The 24,581-nt window shown below is 37.3% G+C and overlaps 1 protein-coding gene across 1 annotated transcript in view; it reads left to right on the top strand.

The window, feature by feature from the left end:
• LOC105083613 (glycerophosphodiester phosphodiesterase domain-containing protein 4) overlaps positions 1-24,581 on the top strand; it is an 80,132-nt gene that overhangs the window by 21,133 nt on the left and 34,418 nt on the right. Inside the window, exons 5-10 of the mRNA XM_074373090.1 lie at positions 211-309; positions 380-473; positions 1,294-1,371; positions 2,203-2,348; positions 2,808-2,890; positions 12,857-13,013. Coding sequence (XP_074229191.1) covers positions 211-309; positions 380-473; positions 1,294-1,371; positions 2,203-2,348; positions 2,808-2,890; positions 12,857-13,013 — 657 coding nt within the window. The remainder of the gene's footprint in view (positions 1-210; positions 310-379; positions 474-1,293; positions 1,372-2,202; positions 2,349-2,807; positions 2,891-12,856; positions 13,014-24,581) is intronic.

Below are 24,581 nucleotides of genomic sequence, written 5' to 3'. Positions count from 1 at the left end.
TCTCTATCCATGTTGCACAACAAAGACTTGGGACCAAAGAGGTAAATAAATTATTGGATCCATCTGATACTGAGGATTTGTAGGATAGTTAGATTAAAAGGATGAGGAAATGAGGGCCCTGACACTGTAGGGATACACATACTTTTCCCAATGACAGTTCTAATCCAAGATTAGTGCTTAGAAGTCAGGAGATTCTTTTTCTTTCCCCAGATTCTGATTCTGCTAGTGATTCTGATATGCTCGTTTTTTTTCTGGCTTTTATGCACTTACTGGAAAGACAGGTGGCTCACCATTGGGCTCTCACTACAGGTAAGCATCATCCTTAGTTCTAATACTATCCATCCAGATGTGTTCAGCCTGACTTTTGGTTTTCTCCCAGGTGTATGCTCCCTGCCTACACCTGAGCAGCATATCTGTGATGGTTCTCCTTTCCTGGCCTGTGGCCTTCTACTTGATTCATTTGGAAGGAGAAGGTATGTCCTGTGAGTGGAACCTTGCCTGATCCTTTCAGCTCTGGCTTTAGTTTATGTACTTCACTGAGCAGAAGAATCTTGGCAGGTTGCCAGCACTATACCTCTTTGAAATTCATTCCCTTGTTACTCAGGCATGCTCCTTCTGGTCAAACTCACAGCCCTACACAGCCTGTCATAGCATTTCTTTCTTCTAAAGTGGCATTCTCCTTCTAGAAAAAAAAAAAAACTTTCTATTGTTACACATTGAGTGTCTGGGGATGGATTGGAATGGTTGAGAGGAGGGTAGAGGCAGTTTTAATTTTATTTGACCAGTGTTGGCACAAGTCACAGTTCTTTCAGTTTGTATTGAATTACTAGTTTCAACTAATGAACCAGGTACAGTTATCCCTGGTTACATCTTAGTACTTCAAAACAGGCCCCCCGTGAATCTGTGTCACACCTGGGACTCCCAGCAGAATGAGAAATGTCTACTTCTGCCACTGGTTTCCTCTCCATTTTTTGCCCTAATATCATGGAAACAACAGAGGATCAGAGCTGTACACCACAATGTTTTGAGAATGGAGGTAGCTCTCAGCCCCCCTATTGAGAAACCAGTAGGATCTTCTCTCTCTGTCTCTCTTTTTCACTACTGGTTAAACAAGGCTTCCTGACTTGTATAAGGATGCAGGCAAGAGAAGGACTTGATTGGTAGTGTTGCCGTTGTGTGTTTGTACACGTGTGTGTGTATACGTGGAGCGTGATTTTTAAGAAATGTTTCTGGGGACAAGAGCCTAATGGGGACAATAATGAACTCTTTTCTTTTTCATTTCCTAAATTTTAGCTAGAATCAGAAGACACCAGATGACATGTTACAAGGGAAAAAGAGACAAGATATATAATATACTCATGAACTTAAGAGGTTAGAACCGGAGATCTAGATTTGAAAGTTACTGAAGCATAGGTAGTAACTTAAAAATGTACAAATGGATAAAATCCTCAGAGGTCTAAATAAGTACGTTTTGGGGGAATGGTCAGTGATAACAAGTACCATGGTCAGGCTTTATGTGTGTATGTGTGTGAGTGAGAGAAAGAGGTGGGGGGGGGGGGAGAAAGGGAAAGGGAAGGGGGAAAGGAAAGGGAGTGAGGGAGAAATACCTAGTATTTATTGAGTACCTCTGATGAGCCAGCACTGTCATGTCAACTCTGTGAGGTAGATGTTATTAGTAGGTTAGCTCCTTTTTTCAGAATGAAGAAAAGAAAGATTCAGAGAGGTTAAGCAACATGTCCTTAGTCACACAATTAGAAAGTGGTAGAGTCTGGCTTTGAACTCAGATTTCTGTCAAATAGTGGTCCCTCCACTATACCTCACTGCCTTAAACACAGGGGTATTTTAGGCTGATCCTTAAGGACTTCAGAGCTTTCTCAGAACCATCAAACTACTCCTTTTGAGAGGGTATTCCTTAATGTTCCCCCTCCTTGCTTTCTTTCCCATCTCATGTACAGTTTATTCACTTGTAAATTTGTATTTGCAGTAATATTGACTCAATAATAATACTTTTATTTGGATAGTCCTGTGCTTTCAAATCACTGAAAGTATGTGGGGATGTGACAGAAATTGAGAGTAGATCAGTGAGTCCACAGATTCAGTGAACCCATGGACTGGGTATTTACTGACTGTTATTTGCTTGGGATGGTTCTCCATTTCTCTTTTTCTTTATTTGTAACTTTCCCCTCCTTCCAACTTTTTCAGCTCTTCAGGTGGCTGTTGGATTGCCCTTTTTCCTTATCCTTTTGTGTCTCTATGTGATGCCATTCGGGAATTATTCTCCCTGCATTCAAGAGAAGGACAAATTGGGGCCCAAGCCGAGCTTCTTTGGACATAGAGGTGCACCCATGGTAGGTCTGAGCATGATGGACGTGGTGCGTGTAGTTGTGCACGGGTGTGTGGGTGAGAGAAGGGCACATAAGAACCATAGGAACCCCTAGAGAAGTAAAGGGTTGGGCTGGAGATGACAAGGATACGGAGTTAAATGCAGAGATTGGACTTGAACCCAGATCTGTTTCTCTTGTTTATATTTCTCAATTATATAATTACATATATATGTAAATAATTCTCAAATCAATTATAATTCTCAGTCCATTTCTCTTTACTTTGCCCAGTGACATTGCCTCAGATGAGCAGATCCCAAATCAGATTGGGTAAAGGAGAATGTAGGCAGGCTCTTTGGAGAAAGAGCCAGTGGAGCCAAACTTTGCTCTAAAAGCCCTTTCATTACTGGGCTCCCTCTCTACCCTAAAAGGGACGTTGACAGACAAGACTCTGGATTAAGGGCCCGATGTCCTTGTCTTCCACAGCTGGGGCCTGAGAATACCATGATGTCCTTTGAGAAAGCTGTTGAACATGGAGCCTTTGGCCTAGAGAGTGATGTGCATATAAGGTAGGAAAGAAGGGGCCAGGGTGGGAGGAGGGAAGACCAGTGCCCTGGAGGACTCCAGCCTGGCCCCAGTTGTAGAGAGGGCAAGCCCTGGGGAGTTTCCCCCATGTTCACGTGGGACATCTGCACATCGCACACATACATGAACCACTTCTCCTTTACAGACTGTACATCTGTACCCCTACATGCTCAGTCACGGGCTCATAAACCATGCATACTCTGTATAGTCTCCACATAGAATTCAAATTTCTCCCCACTGTAAACATGTGTACAGCTTGTCCCCCTGCCCCACCTTAGCAATGTATTTAACTAACATTCCCTGGGCAGCTACTATTTTCCAGGCCTTCTTCTGAGTACAGGGGAGAGGCAAATGAGTAAGATAGAGTCCTGCCTAAGAGTTCTTCCCAGCCAGTGAAGGAGACATGGCATATTTACACATCCACAGTCGAAGACTATTTGCCTTCTGGAGAAGAGTAAGGCAAACGCAGTGGAACCTCAGTGGAGGAGGAAAAAGCCATCTCCTACTCTGTGAAAAAGATCTGTGTGCTCAGAACTGTGTTTGGGTTGAGCCTTGAAGGAAAAATATTTTACCAAGCAGAGATGGGGAAAGAGGGTAACTGGGGCAGAGGCAACAGCTTATTCAAAGGCATCTAAGTGAGAAGTAACAAGTTTGTAGATCAGTGAGCTAACAGGCGTGGATGGCGAAAGTAATACGCTTTGAAGACAAGAGAGAGCTGTGTGAGGGGGAATGTGGCTGCAGGACTTACTGAGACTGGATCGTGGAGATCCCGAAATGTGTGATGGGCATCCATGATGGGTTTTCGAGGGCAGATTACCTGTTGTTTTAGAAAGACTCATCTAGCAAATGCAAGGGAGAATCGTCTGGGTTGTAGACTATAGCAGTGTCGAGGGGAAAACAAAGGAAGACTTGGATCGGAGCAGGGGTGAGGACAAAAAGACATGCTTTTCTGTATAATCTATGTACCTGAGCAGCCGGAATTAGAAAAGCTGGAAGCAGAAGTGGACTGTAGCATGGCTGTGGTAGTGAATGTGGTGTGTACTACTCCCTTCACAGCCATTCTGTGAGGCAAACAGAGAAGAAATGAACATCCTGTGTCACAATGAGTGGTTTGAATCTGGATTCAAAGAAAGGAAATGTACTGGTAAGGACATAAGGCCCTAGGCACACAGTAAAACCAGGATAGAACTAGATTCCCTGACCCTAGACGGATTCTTGACATTACCCAACAATAACAACTGTTCCATGCAGCATATTTGAATCAGGATTGAAACTGGATGTTCTGTCAGAGCTTCTGGGTGCCTGGCAGTCATGGCATAATGCAGTAATGGTGCTGAGCCAACAAGATTCTGACACATTGTTATTCTCTCTTCTCATACTTCTGTGATTTCAACTTCATTGTAGATGATCCTCCCAACCCTCAGTTTCTCTACGTCTTCATTTCCACTGATTGACTCCTCCACATACCTCCACCATCCACATTGATGGTCATAGCACTAGGCTTCATCATTAACAAAAATTGCTTATCAGTCATCGTTCAGTCAGGACACCAAAACCACAGCAGTTACTAGAACAGGGAAATGTAATATCAAGAATTACTAAGTAGTAAAATGTGGTTAACTTAAAAGAGTTAATATAAAACCTTGGGGAGTGCAAAAGTAGCAGTTACTGGAATGTCTGTTCCAGATGAAGTGGATAAAGTACATTTCACTTTATTTTCTCCAAGAATTACAAAAAGATTAAAAAATTAAAAAAGACAAAATTCATAGTGCAACTGATAGAAGACATTGAAAGGTGATGAAAAGATGAACTGCCTGGGTTTTTTAAGATTGAAGAAACTAATTAATAGGGTGTGAGTTCCTTGTTGTTGTTTTATTTTTGTTTTGTTTTATTCCCTTGTATATCCTGGTGTGAATCTCTGGAGAGATCTGAAACCCAGAAACACCTATAGCTGCACACACACACACACAAGAAGCCCCTACAAAAATCTGCTGTTTCTAGCCAAAGGACTGGGAGAAGGTAGCCCAACAGGGTATAAATGTTTTATGTCAGTCCTACTCAGGTGTACACTGCACAAAAGTCACCCCCGACCCTCACCTGGGGCTGTGGCCCCAGAGACAATGGGCAGATCCCTGTCTTCCATTTCTGCCTTCATTTAAGAGGTGGTACCCCTCTCCTTTCTCCCCCAGCTAGAGACTGAGAAGAGAATTATTGAGGGAGTTTTCTAGAGAAAGTCCTTTTTTCCTTGTGGTAAAATAAACTGAAAAAAGTTTACAGTTTTAGCCATCGTAGTTATATAGTTCAATGGTATTAAGTACATTCACCTTGTCTTGCTATGGCCATCACCATCCATCTCAAGAACTTTTTCATCTTCTGAAACTGAAACTTGGTACCTATTATGTAGTAACTCCTTGATCTCCTCTCCACCCAAGCCATGGCAACCACCATTCTATTTTTTGTCTCTATGAATTTGACTACTCTTGTTATCTTTTATAAGTAGAATTGTACAATATTTGACCTTTTGTGTTTGGCTCATTTCACTTAGCATAATGTCAAGCAAGGTTCATTTGTATTATAGCATATGTCAGAATTTCCTTCCTTTTTTGCCATGTTGAAAATTGTGTTAAAAACACGTAATATAAAATTACCATCATAACCATTTTTAAATGTATAGTTAGTAATGTTAAGTATATTCATATTGTTGTTAAACAGATTTCTAGAACTTTTCATCTTGCAAATCTGAAACTCTATATCAATTAAACAACTCCTCTTTTCCTTTTCCCCTTAACCCCTGGTAGCCACCATTCTACTTTATGTCTCTGTGACTTTTATTCATATAAGTGGAATCTTATAGTATTTGTTTGTTGCAACTGTCTTACTTCACTTAGCGTAATGTCCTCAAGGTTCATCCATGTTGTGTCATGTGGCAGGATTTCCTTACTTTTTCAGGCTGAATAATATTCCATTGTATGTATATACCACATCTTGCTTATCTGTTCATCCCCTGATGGGCATTTGGATTGCTTCCTTGGCTATTTTGAATAATTCTGCTATGAACATGAGTATACAAATATCTTTTCAAAACCCTGTTTTCAGTTCTTTTGGGTATGTAACCAGAAGTGGAAATTGCTGGATCACATAATAATTCTATGTTTAATTTTCTGAGGAATTGCCATTCTGCAGAAAGGAATTTTTAAGACCTGTTTATAAAATCCTGGGAAGACCCTTGTATAAACTATACATGAAATCACATAGAAACAGCACAGCAGAAGATTTTATACCTGAATATTGTGGTCTGGAATACCATCCAGGTTTTAGATTGACCTTTGGGTAGCACATAGTGGTAAAGGCTTGAAAAGCACTGCAAAGCCTTTGGAAACTAAATTGGCATTTGAAGCACAATTCACAGACATGGACCAGGACATGTGTTCTGAAACTGAACATGTTGATTACTGCTAAAATAGATTTAAATATGAACCAGAATATCCTAATACTTCAAATGCCTGGGATGTAATCCAAAGTTCCTATCATACCAAAACCTACAAAAATCTCAGCTTGAATGAGAAAAGGCTATCAATAGATGTCATCACCAAGAGGAACAGATATTGGAATTATCTAAAAATTTAAAGCAACTATTATAAAATGTATTTGACAATTATGAATATTCATAAAATGAGTGAAAAATTAGAAAGTCTTAGTAAAGAAATAGATGCAATAAGGTAGAACCAAATGGAAATAAAAGAAAAAAGACAAAAGAAAATAATTTGCAAAGTAAACTTATATGTATGTATCAGGTCATTATGTTGTACACCTGAAACTAATACAATGTTTATCTGTCGATTATATCTCAATAAAACAAGGGGGAAAAGTCAACTTGGAACATCAGGAATAAAGAAAGAGCAGTGAAGAGTATAATATATAAATAAATACATAAAATGGACAATTTTACTCCTTCAGAGTTTAAAAATTATGTTTTATGATTAAAAGCAAAAATCATAACATTGTCTGATACTGGTTTCAATACATTTTGAGAATTTAAGGCATCTCTATCATAAAGGAAGTGGATAGGGTAAAGGGACCAAGAAAGTGCTCAGTTTTTTACATTCTGCTTGAAGTGGTAGAATGTTGACACTAGTAGAATGTAATAAGTTATATTTATTATAATTTTTAGGACAACTACACCAAAAATTATGCAAGGAGAAATACTAAAAAACACTGTAGGTAAAAAAAAGGGGTTCAAATAACTAAAAAGGAAAGCTAGAAGAGAAAACAGAGAAACAAGATCAGAGGGAACAAATATAAAACTAATATTAAAATGGCAGATTTAAATCATAACATTAATAAATATATTAAATGCAAGTGACCTAAATATACCAATTACAAGAGATGGCAAAATAGATTTTAAAAAGACACTGATATATGCTGAAGAAATTCATCTTAAATATAATGATATAGATAGGTTAAAAATAAAGAATGGAAAAATTATGTTACATAAATTCTTTTTTTTTAATTGAAGTGCAGTCGGTTTATAATGTATTTATTTCTGGTGTACAGCATAGTGATTCATTCTTTTATATATGTGTATGTATATATAAAGCTTTATATTATTCCATATACCTTGTATGTTGCTTTCTTTTTTTTTTCATTTATCTTTCTGTCTGCTGTTTCAACTGTGTAATTTCTGTTATTCTGTCTCCCAGATCACTTATTTGTTCTTCTGCGTTATTTCGTTTGCTATTTATTGCCTGTAGCTCGCTTTTAATCTCAGCAGTTGAGTTATCTAATTTTGACTGACTCCACTTTATGGTTTCTAGTTCCTTGTTACAGTGATCTGTAGTTCTATTGATAATCTTTCTTAGTTCCTTTAGCATTTTTATTACCTTCTTTTTGAGCTCAGGGTCCAATAGACTGGTCAGGTCTGTTTCATTGTTTGTTCTTTCAGGGGGTTTCTCTTGTTATTTTAATTGGGAGTAGTTCCTCTGCTTTTTCATTTTACTTCTATTGCTCTGACTCTGAGTTTAGGAGAAACAGTTATCTACTATGGTTTTGAAAGGCTATTTTTATGTGGGAGCATCCCTGTGTATACTGTGTGCATCCAGTATTTTTTGTGTGAAGGCTGTATTTGGTATGGATGTCTGCCATGTCTTTCCTCAGTGTATGCTGGCTATCATTCCTTTTATAAGGGGTGTGTTTGGTGTTGTGATAACACCAAGAAGAACCTGCACTGGATGTTGAGTGGAGCCTCCTCTTTGCTCTCTGGTTATCACAGCACTTTCAAAGGCAGGATCTCCTACTTAGTTGTTGGGAGTAGAAGCCCCAGATCTGGTTCTAAATTGCAGTGTGAGGTAGGCTGGGCTGGAGCACTCCTTCTTGGAAAGGTTCTTCTGTGTGTACTTCCCCAGGGGCTGTCAATTGGGACGTGTGACTCTGTGACAGATCACAACCCATGGATCTGTCTCTGCTGCAGGAACGCTGATAATCAACTAGTGCTTCAGCCCCACTTGCTTTCAACCTGTGTGCACTCACAAAGGGTGAGCTCCCAAAGCCTGTGGAAACTGCCCTGCTGCGGGAATGCCGACAGTCCACTTGGAGGTCAGTCCTGGTGTGTGCATTGGCCTGAGCCACACCTGGTCATGAGCACTATGACAATGAGGCTTCTATGGTGGGCCCATGCCCACCCTTCATGTTGATAATGGGGCTCCTATGTGGATCAGCCTCCATCTTGTGGGCACCCCCAATTGCAGCCTGGACCACACTCTAGGCCAAACCAAGTCCTCTCCCCATTCCTATCTGCTGAAGCCTGAATTTCAGCACCCAGGTGCTGTGCACACCAATAGACCCCAGGCTGGAAAATGTGGCAACATGGCAGCTATCAGTGCTTGTCCCTCTCTTTCCTGCTTGGCATCAAGCCAGCCTGGGCATACTCCTCTTGGGAAAATTCCAGGCCTGCAGTTCCCTATCCATCCCAGGGACCTCCCAGCTGGTGAAGGAAGTTCCCAGGGTGGTTGAACATTGCCTCTTTCACAGCTCCCTCCTAGGCTGCAGGACCCATCCTGGATTCCTCTTCTTTTCTATTTTCCCTTTGTTCTACCCAGTTATGTAGGGCTCTTTCTTGCAGCTTTTTGTATGAGATCTTTTGCCAGTTTTCTGTGGGTATTCTGTGAGAATTGTTCCATATGTAGATAGATTTTTGATATATTTGTAAGGGGAGGTGAGCCTCATGTCCTACTCTGCCATCTTGATCTCCTCTACATTGATGGATTTTGTTCTGTTGAAACATTCTTGCATTTTGGGGATAAATCCCACTTGGTCATGTAATACACTGCTCAATTCTGTTTGCTAATAATTTGTTGAGGATTTTTGCATCAATGTTCATAAGGGATATTGATCTGTGGTTTTCTTTTCTTGCAGTGTGTTTGTCTGGCTTTGGTGTAAGGGTATCTCTTAGATTCTGTTAACTTTTCTACCATCTTTTTTTATTGTTTCTCAGGCTCAGTTAAGTTCTATTGTCCTATCTTTCAGTTCACTGATTCTTCTCTCTGTTTAAATCTGCCTTTGAATCCCTGTAGTCAGTTTTTCATTTCATTTATTATACTTTTCAGCTCCAGAATTTCCTTCTGATTTATTTTTAGGGTTTTAAAAATCTCTTTATTAATATTTCCATTTTGTTCATACATTGTTTTATTGACTTCATCCACATCTTTCTTTAGTTCTTTGAGTTTCTTTAAGATGATTGTTTTGAAGTCTTTTATCTAGTATATCTGACATCAGCTCTTTTTCATGGACAGTTTCTGTTGATTTTTTTTTTCTTTGAATGCACCATACCTTCTTGATTCTTCTGTATGCCTTGTGGTTTTTTTTTTTTTTTTTTTTGGTTGAAAACTGGACATTTGAGTCTAATAATGTGGTAACACTGGAAATCAGACTCTCCCCCTTCTCCAGGGTTTGCTGTTTTTTGTTATTGTTTTTTATTTGAAATTTGTAGGATATCTCTGTGCCATGGATCAGGCTGAGGTGTAAACTTAAGGTTTTGTTAGGTTTTTCTGATCTTATCCTTGGGCATATATAGCCACTTTCTCATTTTCCCTCGTATATGCAGTTGTTTTTAACATGCTAGTCTTTAATGTCTGGCTTCCAAAAGAGGAAAAGGAAAATAATGAAGAGGGTAAAAAGGGTGCTGGCCCTTTAAATCTTGTGGAAGTCACTTTATTTGGAGGGTGAGGGCTTTGCAACAGTGGAAGAAGTTTCAATAACAATAGTTGCCCAGCTCTCTGCCCTTTTGTGACAAGAAGTAGCAATCAGAGGCCAGAGCAGAGATCCCCTATATTTGGGATACAAGGGATCTTTTTTGCCATCCTGGCTTTCACCAACTGTGGTGCACGTTACTCCAGGAACCTGTACACAGTTGTTTGCCATGCGGCTGGGGGTGGGTCATGAGTAGCTGCTACTGTGCTGTGAGCTCAGATTGAGTGAAATTAACCCCAATATGTATCTAAGCCTTCCTCTGGAATTTGGAAGCCTTTAATATACTCTAGATTTCCAGAAGAGTTACGTCAGGCAGAGTCTGCCGGTGCAATTGTTGTCTAGGTGTGGAGATAGATTCCTTGTGCTTCCTACTCTGCCTTTTTCCCAGCATCATCTCTTCTTCCTTTCATTTTTGATGAATTTTAAGTTGACACTTGTTTTCCTTCACCATTTAAAATATGTTGTTTCATTTTTTTCTATGTCTCATGTTTTCTGGTGAGAAGTCTGCTTTTTGCTTATATATATTTCTCTCTAAATATGTATTTTCTTTTCCTGTGGCTATGTTTACAATTTTCTCTTCCTTTTCAATTTTTCACCAATTTGGTTATAGTAATCCTTACTGTGGGGTATATGCATGTGTATGTATACTCATACTTATTTTTGTGTATTCATTAACATTCTTAGATCTGCTGATGCATAATTTTTATAAAATTTTGGGTTTTTTACTTTTACTTCATTTTTTTCTGTTTGTTTTCTTTTTTAGTATTTCAATCATATATATAATATCACTTGATGTGTCTCATAGTTCATTTGGATAGGTTCTATTGCTACATCTTCAAATTCACTAATATTTACATGACCTGTAATATCTAATCTGCTGTTAAATTCATACAGTGTAATTTTCATTTCAGTTATATTTTTTCAACTCTAGAATTTCCATTTTCTTTTTCATATCTTAGAGTTATATCTTCATTATATTCATGTGTTCCTTTGAATCTATTATATACATCATTTATATTTTTGTTTTATATGATTTAATATCAGTTTACTAATTCTGTCATCTTTATCATTTCCAAGTTTGTCTTTATTGAATAATTAATTTTTTTCATATAAAATTTTGATGTTTCATTCATTATACATTGCATTGATTTTTATTTTTTAATAATATAATATTATTTATCTTGTTTACTAAAGTTTTTGATGGCAACTTAACTTTTGCACCCGAGGTGAGTGCCTCAGTCACCTCACCCTAGTCCTGGATTTGCCTAATACCGTATAATACTGCTGCCCAAGTCCCACTCATTGTCTCAGGGGTAGTCCCTGGGCTTTCCTGCCCCTGTGAGTTTACTCACACTGGTACCCCTCCCTGAAAAGTTTCACCCATCATTCCCCCATTCGCTACTTCCATCCAAACTGACTGTCCACCTGCTCTGGGAAGCTATCCTTATCTACTCCACCTGTAAGTAATCTTGTGGAGGCTTGATTTTAAATTCTTTTATGGAAACTCTAAAGTAATTCTAATCCTAAATTATCCCCATTTCAAAGGTGTGGTCCTCTGGAGTCTCTAAAGAATTCTTGTGTAATTATTGATGTCTCTTCTCTATCATTGATAGAACTTGAAAGAGTCACACCTCTGTGTGATCTTTGCAAATTGTCTTAGAACTTTCTGGTTTTTCCTTTTTTTGGAAGTTATTCTTGGCAGGCTTCATCGAGTTTTACTCTATACATGTACAAATTGTTATTTGGCCATAGTTCAAGGGACCTCTGTGCATATTTCCCGGAAATGCTTTCTTTTTGCATAGCTCCATTCTCTGTGAGGCTCTAGCCAACAAATTCTGTCTGTCTTGACCTCTCCTTAATTTTATCTCTTCCTTCTCATTTCAGCACAGTAGCTGGGTTCCTTTTAGATGTCCCCCTCCTTGCCCCATGCCACATTCCAGTATTTAGCAGCAAGAAGGAAGCCTGGGTAATGGTAGAGCTTATATAATTTTTTTACCTTTTCTCAGAGATCATTATATTGTGCTCTGGCTGTCTATTTCCTAAAAAATTTAATCCTGTTATTTTGTCCAATTGTCTAGTTGTTTATGGGCAGGAGGCTAAGTCTCAACCCTTATTACTCCTTCATGGCCATTACAGAGTTCTTTTCATATGTATTTTAATGAGAAAGGAAGAGAGATTTTTCATAAAAGCAGAGATTCTTCAAGGCAAAGAGACAACAGGAATTTTCAGATAATGAACTTCTAGAATGGTGCCATCTGATGTGAAGAGTCTAGGACCAGAAATACTCAGAGCAGGTGCCAACTGGTAAATGAGTCAGCAAAACAAAGAAAGATTGTATGGGTGCCTGCTTAGTGTGTTTCCGGGGTCCTCAGAGCCTTGCCCCATCTCCACCCTACTCACCTTGCTCTCAGATCACTACTCTACCCATTGTTTTTTTGATCCAAAAATTCCCTGAGTAGGGAAGCTACTCTTTTACTATGACTGATATGACTATAATAACACTACAAAAGATTGCCTCCTTGGGCAGGAAAATATTGACATGGAAGTATAAATTACTAGTACTGATTCCTTTGATGAGATTTGGGAGGGAGTGAGGAACCCTATTAAGACTGGTGACCTTGATGGGCTTTCTGAGAACTGTATCTGCCAAGGTGGCTGAATTCAGCCTATCTACCTCTTCCCTTCTTTTCCCCCTCTGCCTGCAGTTACGATCATGTGCCTTTTCTCATGCATGACCTTAACCTGAGAAGAACAACCAATATCAACGAGGTCCTGCCAAATGCCTCCCTCCGACACCCTAGCCTATTTGATTGGGATTTTCTGTCGACTCTGAATGCAGGCAAATGGTTTTCACATTCACGGGTAAGACACATTCCTTAGCTCAAGACATGCACTGACTCCTTCTTCTGTAAGAGGTCACGTGCTGCTCCTGGAGATAAAGGCTTTAAATGAAGATAGGCAAGTGTACACACACTTTCATCCCAGTTTGGTAGCAGGGCTATAGATAGCATTGGTAGGAGGGCTGTTCCAATAATGCAGTCAGTCTAATTGCTGCTTTTTACATTCACTCAAAGTTCTGAAGACAAACTTGTAAACCTAACTCTTGTTAGTTCCTTTTTATCCAAGTATTTCATAAAGTTTTTACAGTGTACCTACCATGTAAGTAGCATTTTCCTGGGCATTTTGAATAGCTCACAATCAATGGGGCAGGCTAGGAAACATTTATTATTGATTCTGTCTTATGATTCAACAAATATTTATTGAGTGCCTATTGGGCACTAGACATATAGTATACAATGGTGAATATATACACATCCAGCCCTAACGGAGTTCACAGACTAGTATAAGAAAGAGGCAATTGCAATAACATTGTGATAAATGCTGAAGTTAATTTCAGGTTGCTCAGGAGCACACAGGAACAATTTCTAACTCAGTCTGAGGAATGGGGATGGGGGATTCTGGAAGAAGGAGATGGATAGGCTAATAAAGCTGTTGTAAAATAGAAAGTATTTGCTATGTACAGTGTAATTTTGAGGCAAGAGTGAATGATTCTACTTGAGGGAGTTGCAGAATACCTCATGCAAAGGTATCATTTGAACTGAGGGAACATCATTACTAAGGGGAACCATGAGCAATGATGGTGGTTTGTTTCAGAAATTACAGTACACTTGAGCAAGAGGGGATTTGGGTGTCTGTGTGTGTGAAGGAAAGAAAGAGAAGAAAGGAAAGATGGAGGGAAGGAGAGAGAGACAAAAGGAGGGGTAGGGGAGAGTTGGGAGATAGATTGGGACAAGAATCTGGGAAAACATGTTATGAGGAGATTATAGCAATGCTTAAATAACAAGTTAGAAAGTTTAGAATTATCCTGAGTATTTTAAAGTGGATAAAATAAAAGGTCAGATTTGCATTCGATGAAAGTGAAGTCTGCCTTCTCAAGATGGTTAAAGAAACCAAAACAACTTAACATTTTCCAGGTTATCATATGTCTAGAGGGAATCCATGTGACCTAGATAAACTTATTAGAGTTTTTGATTTTGAAAATAAACATCTGATCAGTACAAACAGCAAGCATCTACACTGCTAGCACTTGTGGCAGTGGAGAGAGCACGGTGTGAGAGTCAGCTGTGGTAGTAGCTCTCTTATCAGGTAATTGGGTAATAAGGAAAATAAATCTTAAGGTATTTTTGATTATGTACTAAGGGTGGAGTGGAGTTTTATTTATATTTGATATTAATCCTGAGGACTTATTTGATCTTTTGTTATGTGAAAATAGTGAAAAGTAAAGGATCTATAGGGATAGACTTACCCACTTCAGATTCATTCTAGTAACTAGTGTTAGTATAAGGGCTAGTTGAAAGAGAATTTGTAATTACTGTAACTCAGAATATTTGTTCTCATAGGAGTACATAACATATAAACGCTGTTTCCATATGTGAAAATAACAGGATCAACCTGATATTCCAGGTTTCTGTATGGATGTAGGCTCTGTATATAAGACTTATCATACATGAATAAATAGACACATCCAAACTAGAAATGCCTCGTTAGAATATATATATTGAATTATTTAGCAACAGGTAATGTTTTGGCAAATACGTGTTCTAGATGAAAAGGTTGTTATATCTGATGTATAATGTATGACTTGTAACAAGTCTTACTTATTTTAAGTGGTAGGGTTGGATACGTTATTGTAATAAATTTGGGTTTTTTTAGGGTTAATTGTTTTATTTTAGCATATTTAGATTGTATGCTTGCAGTGTTTAGTTATACTATTATTCTGTATTCTGGCTACTGAGGAGTATCCTGAAACCTTGGGTTAAAATATGGTTATCTAGGGGGTTGTATTTTTAGGTTTGACTGTGGAGCTTTCTTTACTTGCATATTGTGTGGTCAGAGGTGGTTGAAGTGGTGTTGGCACATGATTTTAAAAATTTGGATGTTTGTTTAATTTTTCATAGCAAAGAAATTGGTTTTATTTCTAAAAGTTATTCTCGGTCACTCTTTATTGATTGGGTATGTTTAGGGATTGATGGTGATGGTGAGTTGATTATTATTTGTTAGTGTATTTATTATTCTTGAGATTGCTTGTAAAAATTGAGTAGTTAATCTGATCAATAGTGAAATAAAAATAGGTACAGAAGTTCTGAGAATTGTCCCTGAAAGTTCAGCTGAGTTCCTGTTTTTCCAGCAAAATTGACATTTTTATGGAACATTTTAATATGCTTTTGTGAAAGTATAAATCTCAAAATTATAAAAATGTAATTCTCATGCATACAGATTGTGAGCCAAGTACAAGTTTTCTTTAGCATGTTAATGTGGAAACAATCACAATGACAAAACCCACTCAAAAGAGACGTGAGAAACCAACATGCATGTAGTCAGTGCAGCAAGAAATGCTGAAGTTACGTTGCTAAGTTGGCTACAAACCTAGTATTTTAACTTGGTTAATATATTCTGTGGCAATAAGGACATCCTTTTGGAGTTATCTGTTCTACCAAAAATCATTTACATCTCTACTTGACAAGAATCATTTCCATTTTTATTAGTTTTCTAAAAGGCAACATCTAACTTTGCATAGTCTGGCCTTGATCAATAGTAAATAGTAATTCAGTGAAAGGTATGTTCCCCTAAGAGTCAAATGACCCTTAGCTGTGCGTGATAAATAATGTACTAACCATGATATTACAAGGTCCAGCAATCAACTTTTGCCTTATTTCTAAGTTTTGAATAAATTAAATCTCCTATTATGATTGTAAATAACTTTTGTAGATTAATTAAAGGCTGATCTCATTGTGATTTTGTGCTACTTGGCTTCATAATTTACATTGGAACAGTCAGAATGGTTAACACACATAAGGTTCCTTGTTGTATATCCAGAAATCTAGAGCTAGATTATGTTAAGCAACTGCTAAAGTCATTAAATTAGATTCTGACTGAAGAGTATGTAGGGAATCTAGCATTTCACCTTTTTAATAGTCCCTATCATTCCAGAGCTGTTTTTATCACTAGTATTTACAAAATAAATTTATTTGCACCAGGTTTCATCCGCATACTTAGAAATGTAGGCAAATTCCTCTCTCCTTTTCCTGCTAGTCAGTGACCTTTCTTACTACCTGTAATGCTGGGACAGTGTACAACAATGGACACCAGACAGTTTGCCTAGGAACGCTTGTAAGCATTGTTTCCAAATACCAGTTACCTCTGTGTCCTTAGTGGGGACTGGGCACTTGTTGTATCAGATTGAATGAAGTATATTCTCAAATATGATTCTTCAGAAATGACCTTGATTACACAATCAATTTGTCCAATTATATCCCAGTGAAGAGAAGGACAGATTTTTATTCAATTTATGCAGATGACTGCATACAGATTGAAGGTAAAATAATGCAAAAACATACAGACACTAACCAAATTAAATCTGGAGTGGCTATATTGATATTGTTGCTGAGCCCAAGTTTCTGTTTCCTGTGTACAGTGAGGCCAAACAAACCAAAACGGAGTTTGGAGCAGAGAAAGATTTATTGCAGGACTAAGCAATGAGAATAGGCAACTTGTGCTCAAAAAGCCCAAACTCCTTGATAGTTTTTGGGGAAGGCTTTTTATAGGCAAAATTTGTGGGGAAGGCTTCAGGGTGTGTCGCCTTTCTCTGATTGGTTAGTGGTGAGGTAACAGGGTGGTGTTCCAAGAATCTGAGTCTTTAGCCTTCTGTTTCCAAGCAGTCTGGGTCCCTGTACTTGTGCTCAGCTTGTAGTTACCATCCTCCACCTGGGTGGGCACCCTAGTTCCTGGAGAGGAATTCAGATATATGTATCAGGTTGTTATGCACATTCCCCAAGGGGGAACCAGGACCCTGACCCATGCTGCACTATTATTTCTTTCTGCATTTCCTTACTCCCCTAATCAGTAATTATTTGATGGAACTCAGGGAAGGTCTAGGAGGCTGAAATCTTTTCCCCACAAACTAGTAATAGAAAAGCTTTTGTACCCGGGAGGACCCCACAGGGTCCTGCTTGGTTTTAATAACAGGCAAAATAACCTTCAAAACAAGGGAAATTATTAGTGATAAAGAGGGACATTACATAATACTAAATGAGTCATGTAACATGTAATAATCCTAAATGTGTATGCACTGAATAATACAACTTCAAATTACATGACGCAAATCTGATGAATTTAAAGCAGAAATAGAAAAATCTAGGGTTAGACACTTCAGCATTTTTTTCAGTAATGGACAGAACAAACAGTCAGGAAAATCAACAAATATATAGAATATCGGCTATGTTCTAGGACATGAAACAAATCTTGACAAATTTAAAAGAATAGAAATCATACCAAGGATGTTCTGTGACCAAAATGGAATTAAACTAGAAATCATTAATGGAAAGATATCTGGAAACTTCCCAAATATTTTATTTATTTACTTATTTAAATAGGATAAGTTTGATATATAACATTGTGTGAATGTGAGGTGTATAGCGTGTTACTTCGATACATATATATTTATTGCAATATAGTTGTCATTGTAATAATGTTTATCATGTTACAAGCATCTACAATATTATTGTCTATATTCAATATACTGTGTATTAGGTCTCTATGGCTTATTTGGTGCTTGTTACAAGTTTGTACCCTTGAACACCATCAGTCTTATCCCTTAAACCCCATCCCCTGGTAACCACTGTTTTACTCTTTGTTTTTTTGTTTTTTTTCTTTTTATAGGTTTGACAGTTTTAGATTCTACATATGAGTGATATCATACAGTACTTATTTTCTGTCTGACTTACGTTGCTTAGACTATATACTCAAGTTTCATCCATATTCTCATAAATGGCAAGATATCCTCCTTTTTCATGACTGAATACTATTCTACTATGTCTATATACTACATCTTTTTAATCTATTCATCCATTGGTGGGCATTTGAGTTGTTTCCGTATCTTGGCTATTGTGAATACTGCTTCAGTAAATGTGGGTATATCATATATCACATTGAACTCTTGTTTCCATTTCCTTTGGGTATATACCCAGATGTTGAATTGCTGGATTGGTATGCTAGACCTCATTTTTAATTTTTTGAGGAGCCTCCTAATTGTTTTCCATAGTGATTGAACTAATTTACCCACCAGTATAAAAGGGTTACCTTTTCACCACTTCTTTTGTCTCTTGTCTTCTTGATGATAGCTGTTCTAGCAGGTGTGAGGTGGTATGTCATTGTAGTTTTTATTTGCACATCCCTGATGATTAGTGATATTGAGCATCTTCCCTGTGCCTGTTGGCCATTTTTGATTTCCTCTTTGGAAAATGTCTATTTAATTCTTCTGCCCATTAATCAGGTTTATTATTAATAACTTGTATACTTTCTTAATGTATTTTGGATATTAACCCCTTATCTGATTGATACATGGTTTGTAAAAATTTGATCTCATTCTCTAGGCTATCTTTCTTCTTTGTTACACAGAAGCTTTTGTATTTGATGTGGTCCCATTTGTTGATTTTTGCTTTTGTTGTTTGTGCTTTTGGCATTGTGTCCAAAAAGTCATTGCCAAGACCAATATTGGTCAGCTTCTTCTCTGTGTTTTCTGGGAGTTTTATGGTATCAGGTCTTTTGTTTAATTAAGTCTTGATCCATTTTGAGTTAATTTTTGTGAGTGCTATAAGATAGGAGTTCAATTTCATTGTTCTGCATATGTTTTTCCAGTTTTCCTAGTACCAATTTTTGAAGAGACTGTCCTTTCCCCATTGAGAGTTCTTGGATCCCCTATTGAATGTTGGTTGGCCATATATTCCAGGATTTAGTACTGGGCATTCTATTCTGTTCCATTGGTCTATGTATCTATATTTGTCCTAGTAACATACTGTTTGTAGTATTATAACTTGAAGTGTAGCTTGAAATCAGGAAGTGTGATACCTTCAGCTTTGTTCTTTGTTCTTTTTTCCTCAGGATTGCATTGGCTATTCAGGGTCTTTTGTGGTTCCACACACATTTTAGGATTGTTTCTTCTACTTCTGTGAAGAATGCCTTTAGTATTTTGATGAAGATTGCACTGAATACATAAGTGGCTTTGGGTATTATGGACATTTTAACAGTATTAATTCTTTTAGTCCATAAACATGGCATGTCTTTCCATTTGTTTGTGTCTTCAATTTTTTTCAGCAAAGTCTCATAGTTTTTACTGTACAGATCTTTCGCTTCCTTGGTTACATTTATTCCTAAGTATTCTATTACTTTTAATACTATTGTGAATGGGATGGTTTTCTTTATTTCTTTTTCTAATGCTTCATCATTAGTGTAAAGGAATGCAACCAAATTCTGTATGTTGATTTTGTATCTTGCTACTCTACTGAAATCATTGATTAAATCCAACAGTTTTTTGATTGACTTTTCATGATTATGTATATATAAGATCATGTCATCAGCAAATAGCAACAATTTTACTTCTTTCTTGTTGATTTGGATGCCTTTTCTTTCTTTGTCTTGCCTAATTCTCTAACTAGGACTTCCAGTACTATGTTGAATAGGAGTGGTGAGAGTGAACATCCTTGTCTTATTCCTGTGCTTAGAGGAAACACTCAGTTTTTCTCCATTGAGTATAATGTTAACTGTGAGTTTATCATATATGGCCTTTATTATGTTGATGTATGTTCCTTTTATACTCAAACTGTTAAATTTTTTTTATAAATCATGAAAGGTTGTTGTATTTTGTTAAATGCTTTTTCTGTGTCTTTTGAGATGATCATGTGATTTTATCTTTCATCTTGTTGATGTGATGAATTACATTTATTGATTTGCATATGTTGAACCATCCTTGCATCCCAGGGATAAATTCTACTTGATCATGGTGTATAATTCTTTTAATGTATCCTTGAATTCAGTTTGCTGTTATTTTGTTGAGAATGTTTGCATCTATATATATCAGGGATATTGGTTGATAGTTTCCTTTTATTGTGGTTTTAGTATCAAGGCTGGCTTCATAGAATGAATTTGGAAGTGTTTTCCTTGATAGTTTGGAAGAGTTTGAGGAGGATTGGTGTTAATTCTTTAAATGATAGGTAGAATTCAACGATAAAGTTGTCTGGTCTTGGAGTTTTCTGTATTGGAAGATTTTTGATGACTGCCTCAATCTCTTGACTCATTATTGGACTGTTCAGATTTTCTGTTTCTTCCTGATTCAGTCTTGATAGGTTGTATGTTCCTAGAAATGTATCCATTTCTTTTAGGTTATTTAATTTGTTGGCATATTTGTTCATAGTACTTTCTTATAATTTTGTGTATTTCTGTAGTATCAATTGTAATGTCTCCTCCTCTTTCATTTCTAATTTTATTTATTTGAGTAATTTTTTCCCTTAGTCTAGCAATTTCTTTTTCTGGTTTTGTTGATTTGGGCCCTCTCTTTTTCTTGATTATTATGGCTTAAGATTTACCAATTTTGTTTATTTTTTAAAGAACCAAATCTTAGTTTCATTGATCTTTTGAAATTTTTTAGTCTCCATTTCATTTATTTCTGCTCTGATCTTTATTATTTCTCTTCTTCTACTAACTTTGGGTTTTACTTGTTCTTCTTTTCCTAGTTTCTTTAGGCGTAAGGGTAAGTTGTTTATTTGAGGCTCTTCTTGTTTCCTGAGGTAGGCTTGTATCACTATAAACTTCCCTCTTAGAACTATTTTTGCTATGTTCCATAGATATTGGCTTGCTGTGTTTTTTATTTTCATTTGTCTCTGGGTACCTTTTAATTTATTCTTTGATTTCTTCAGTGATCCATTCATTTTGTAAATAATAGTGATAAAAACAGCTCTGGAATGATAAGGACTATTAAAAAGGTGAAATTATAGATTGCCTACATACTCTTGATTAAGTCAATTTGGTCTAATGTGTCATTTAAGTTCAGTGTTTCCTTGTTGATTTTTTGTGGATGACCTGTTCAATGATGTAAGTGGGGTGTTAAATTCCCCTAGTATTATTATGTTACTGTAATTTTCTACCTTTTTGTCTGTTAATACTTGCTTTGTATAGTTAGATGCTCCTATATTGGGTGTACATATATATTTACAATTTTTATATCTTCTTGGATTGATCCCTTGACCATTATGTAATACCCATCTTTGTCCCTTATTACAGTCTTTGTTTTAACATCTATTTCATCTGATATAAGTATTGCTACCCTGAGTTTCTCTTCGTTTACATTTGCATGGAATACTTTTTTCCATCCCCTTATTTTCAATCTGTGTGTGTCTTTAGATCTGAAGTAAGTCTTGTAAGTAGCATACATATGGGTCTTGTTCTGGTATCCATTCAGCCACTCTGTGTCTTTTGATTGGAACATTTAGTCCATTTACATTTAAAGTAGTTACTGATAACTATATACTTATTACATTTTGTAAATTGTTTTTAGATTTTTTTGATCCCTTTTGTCTTCTTTTGTCCTCCCCTTGATATTTGATGACTATCTTTAGTGTTGTGTTTGGATTCTTTTCTCTTTTTTACATGTATATCTGTTACAGATTTTTGGTTTTTGGTTACCATGAGGTTTATAATAGCAAAATATCTATATCTACATCTATGATATTTTAACTTGCTAATCTCTTAATTTCTAATGCATTTTAACAACCCTGCATTTCAGTTCCCTTTCCACATAGTTACTGTTTTTGACATAATATTTTACATCTTTTTGTTTTGTATTACTTAACTGCTTATTGCAGATGTAGATGATATTACTGCTTTTGTTGCCTGCTGGTGAGTGTTGCTGGTTCTTCACATGGTTTGTTGTGGTTTCTAGGGTGTCCCCAAAACTGGTGTTGGCCTGCTGGTGAGTGGCGCCAGGGCCTTGGGCATCATAGGTGAGTTCTGGTTCACTGGTGGGCAGGAGCCAGGTCCTAGGATCTCTGACTACAGGCCCTAGAGATCCTGGAGCTAGTGTGTCCCGCTATTTGGTGGATCCAGTTCCTTACACAGTGGGCTCTGTGGTCTGGGGTGTTCAAAAGCTTGTATAGACCCTCTGGTGGGTGAGTGTCTTGGGACTTGTGCTTGTGCACTAGTGTATGGGACATGTCCCAGTGTTCCTGTGGGCTCAGGAGGTCTTAAGGCAGCCTGCCTGCTAGTGAGTGGGCTCTGTCTCTATCCAGGTAGTTGCTTGGCCTGAGGTGTCTCAGTATTGCTGCGAACAGGCTGGTGGGTGGGCTGGGTCCTGGGGCTAATAAGCTAGGAGGATTCCAAAATGTTCCTTGCCAGCACCAGTGTCCAGGTGGTAGAATGAGCTCCTACAAATGGCTGCTACCAGTGTCTGTGTTCCCAGGATGAGCTCCAGTTGCCTCCTGCCTCTCTGAGAGACTCTTCAAGATAAGCAGGCAGGTTGGAATGAGCCTTCTTTCAAATTACTTCTTCTGCCCTGGGTCCTGGGACACGTGAGATTGTTGTGTTTACCCTTTAAGAATGGAGTCTCTATTTTCCACAGCCCTCTGGGTCTCCTCAAAGTAAGCCCTGCCAGCCTTCATAGCTGAACATTTGGGGATCATCTTCCTGACACAGGGCCCCTGGGCCAGAGAGCCCATTGTGGGGCTCAGAACGACTGCTACTTGCTGAGTACCTCTGCAATTGTGGTTCACTTCACATGTGTAGGTTGCCTAGCTGGGGGTATGGGTCTTAAGTATACTGTGACTCCATCCCTCCTTTGTGTCTCATGATTTCTTCTTTATATCTTAATCGTAGAAGTTTTTTTCTGCTAGATTCTGGTCTTTCTTATTAATAGTTGCTCTGTAAATAGTTGTAATTTTGGTGTGGCCGTGAGAGGAGTTGAGCTTAAAATCTTCCTACTCTGTCGTCTTGGCCAAGCTCTCATTATACCTTTTAAAATTGGTAGTTTTCTCAGTTTGCTCACTTTCCCCTCTTTTTAATGTTTTGTGTCTCTGCTCTAGATTTTTGTTTTGTGGTTTCCATGAGGTTTACATAAAATGTCTCATAGATAAATTAGTCCTTTTGCTACTGATAGCAACTTATCTTCATTTGCTCATGCAGGTACTGTCCTTCTACTCTTCCCCTTTTATAAAATTTTGCTGCCAGAAATTCTCTCTTCTTATGCTGTGAGGTTATTACCAAATTATAGTAGTTATAGTTATTTTTAGTGTTCTTTTCCATTAACCTTTATGCTATAATTAAATGTTTAACACCCTTTCCTAAAATAGAGTTCTAGTTTCCTGATTCTGTCTATTTATTACCTTACTCAGAGTTTTGTGTACTTTTGCCTTTTTGTTTCAGATAGAAGAACTCTTTTCAACATTTCTTATAATGCAGATCTAGTGGTGGTGAACTCCCTCAGCTTTTGTTTGTCTAGGAAATTCTTTATTTCTCCTTCATATTTGAAGGATCACTTGGCTGAATAGACATTTTGAGACGGTGATTTTGATATTTTGATATTTTGAGTCTGTCATTTCTCTCTCTCCTGGATTGTAGAGTTTCTGTTGAGAAATTTGATGATAGTCTACTGGGTTTTTCTTTTTTTAAGGTTATTCTCTCCTCACACCCCAGCAGTCATTAAGATTTTTAATATATTGTTGATTTTTGACAGCTTTATTATAATGTCTTGGAGAAGGTCTTTTTGCATTGAGATAATAAGGTGATCAATTAGGTTCATGGACTTGTATGTCCAGTTCTTTGCCCAGGTTTGGAAGTTCTCAGCTGTTATTTCCTTAAATAAACTCTCTGCCCCTTTTTTCTGTTCTTCTCTTTCTGGTATATCCATTATCCTTATGTTGGCTCTAATAATGGAGTTACTAAACTTTAGTTCTGTCTCCTTTTCTACCTGAATCATTCCAAGATTCCAACCTTTCGGCTCACTTATTCTGTCTCATATCTGATCTGCTCCGTTTTCAGTCCTTTCTAATGCATTCTCCATCTTATTTGTTGAGTTCTTTGATACCAGAATTTCTATTTCGTTCTCTCAGAATTGGAAAAATCCCAAGTATTTTTAAAAACAGCTTTAAATAACCCATAGATAAAATATAAATCTCAAGAAAAGTTAGAAAATACTTTGAACTGAATGAAAATTGAAATGTGACATAGTAAAAGTGGTGGACTACCACTAAACCAGTGCTTAGAGGAAAAACCCTGGGATTATCTGCTTATATTAGAAAAGAAGAGTCTCAGATCAATAATCTAAGCTTTCTCTTTAAGAAACTAGAGAAAGAAGAGCAAATTAAACTCAAAATAAGCAAAAGGAAAGAAATAATAAAGAGCAGAAACTGATGAAGTAGAAACAAAGAAATAGAAAATGTCAGTGAAAATTAAAACCTTATTCTTTGAAGAAATTAACAAAATTGATAAACTTCTAGTCAAATGACCAAGACAAAAACAGAGAAGACACATATTTTCACTATTAGGAAAGAAAGAATGTTCCTCATTACAGACCCTCTAGACATTAAAAAGGGTAATAATGAAGTA

The sequence above is a fragment of the Camelus bactrianus genome, chromosome 10, assembly GCF_048773025.1.
Source record: "Camelus bactrianus isolate YW-2024 breed Bactrian camel chromosome 10, ASM4877302v1, whole genome shotgun sequence".
NCBI lineage: Eukaryota > Metazoa > Chordata > Mammalia > Artiodactyla > Camelidae > Camelus > Camelus bactrianus.
The sequence above is the reverse complement of the archived record's forward strand: the minus strand, read 5'-3'. Positions and strand labels throughout refer to the sequence as shown.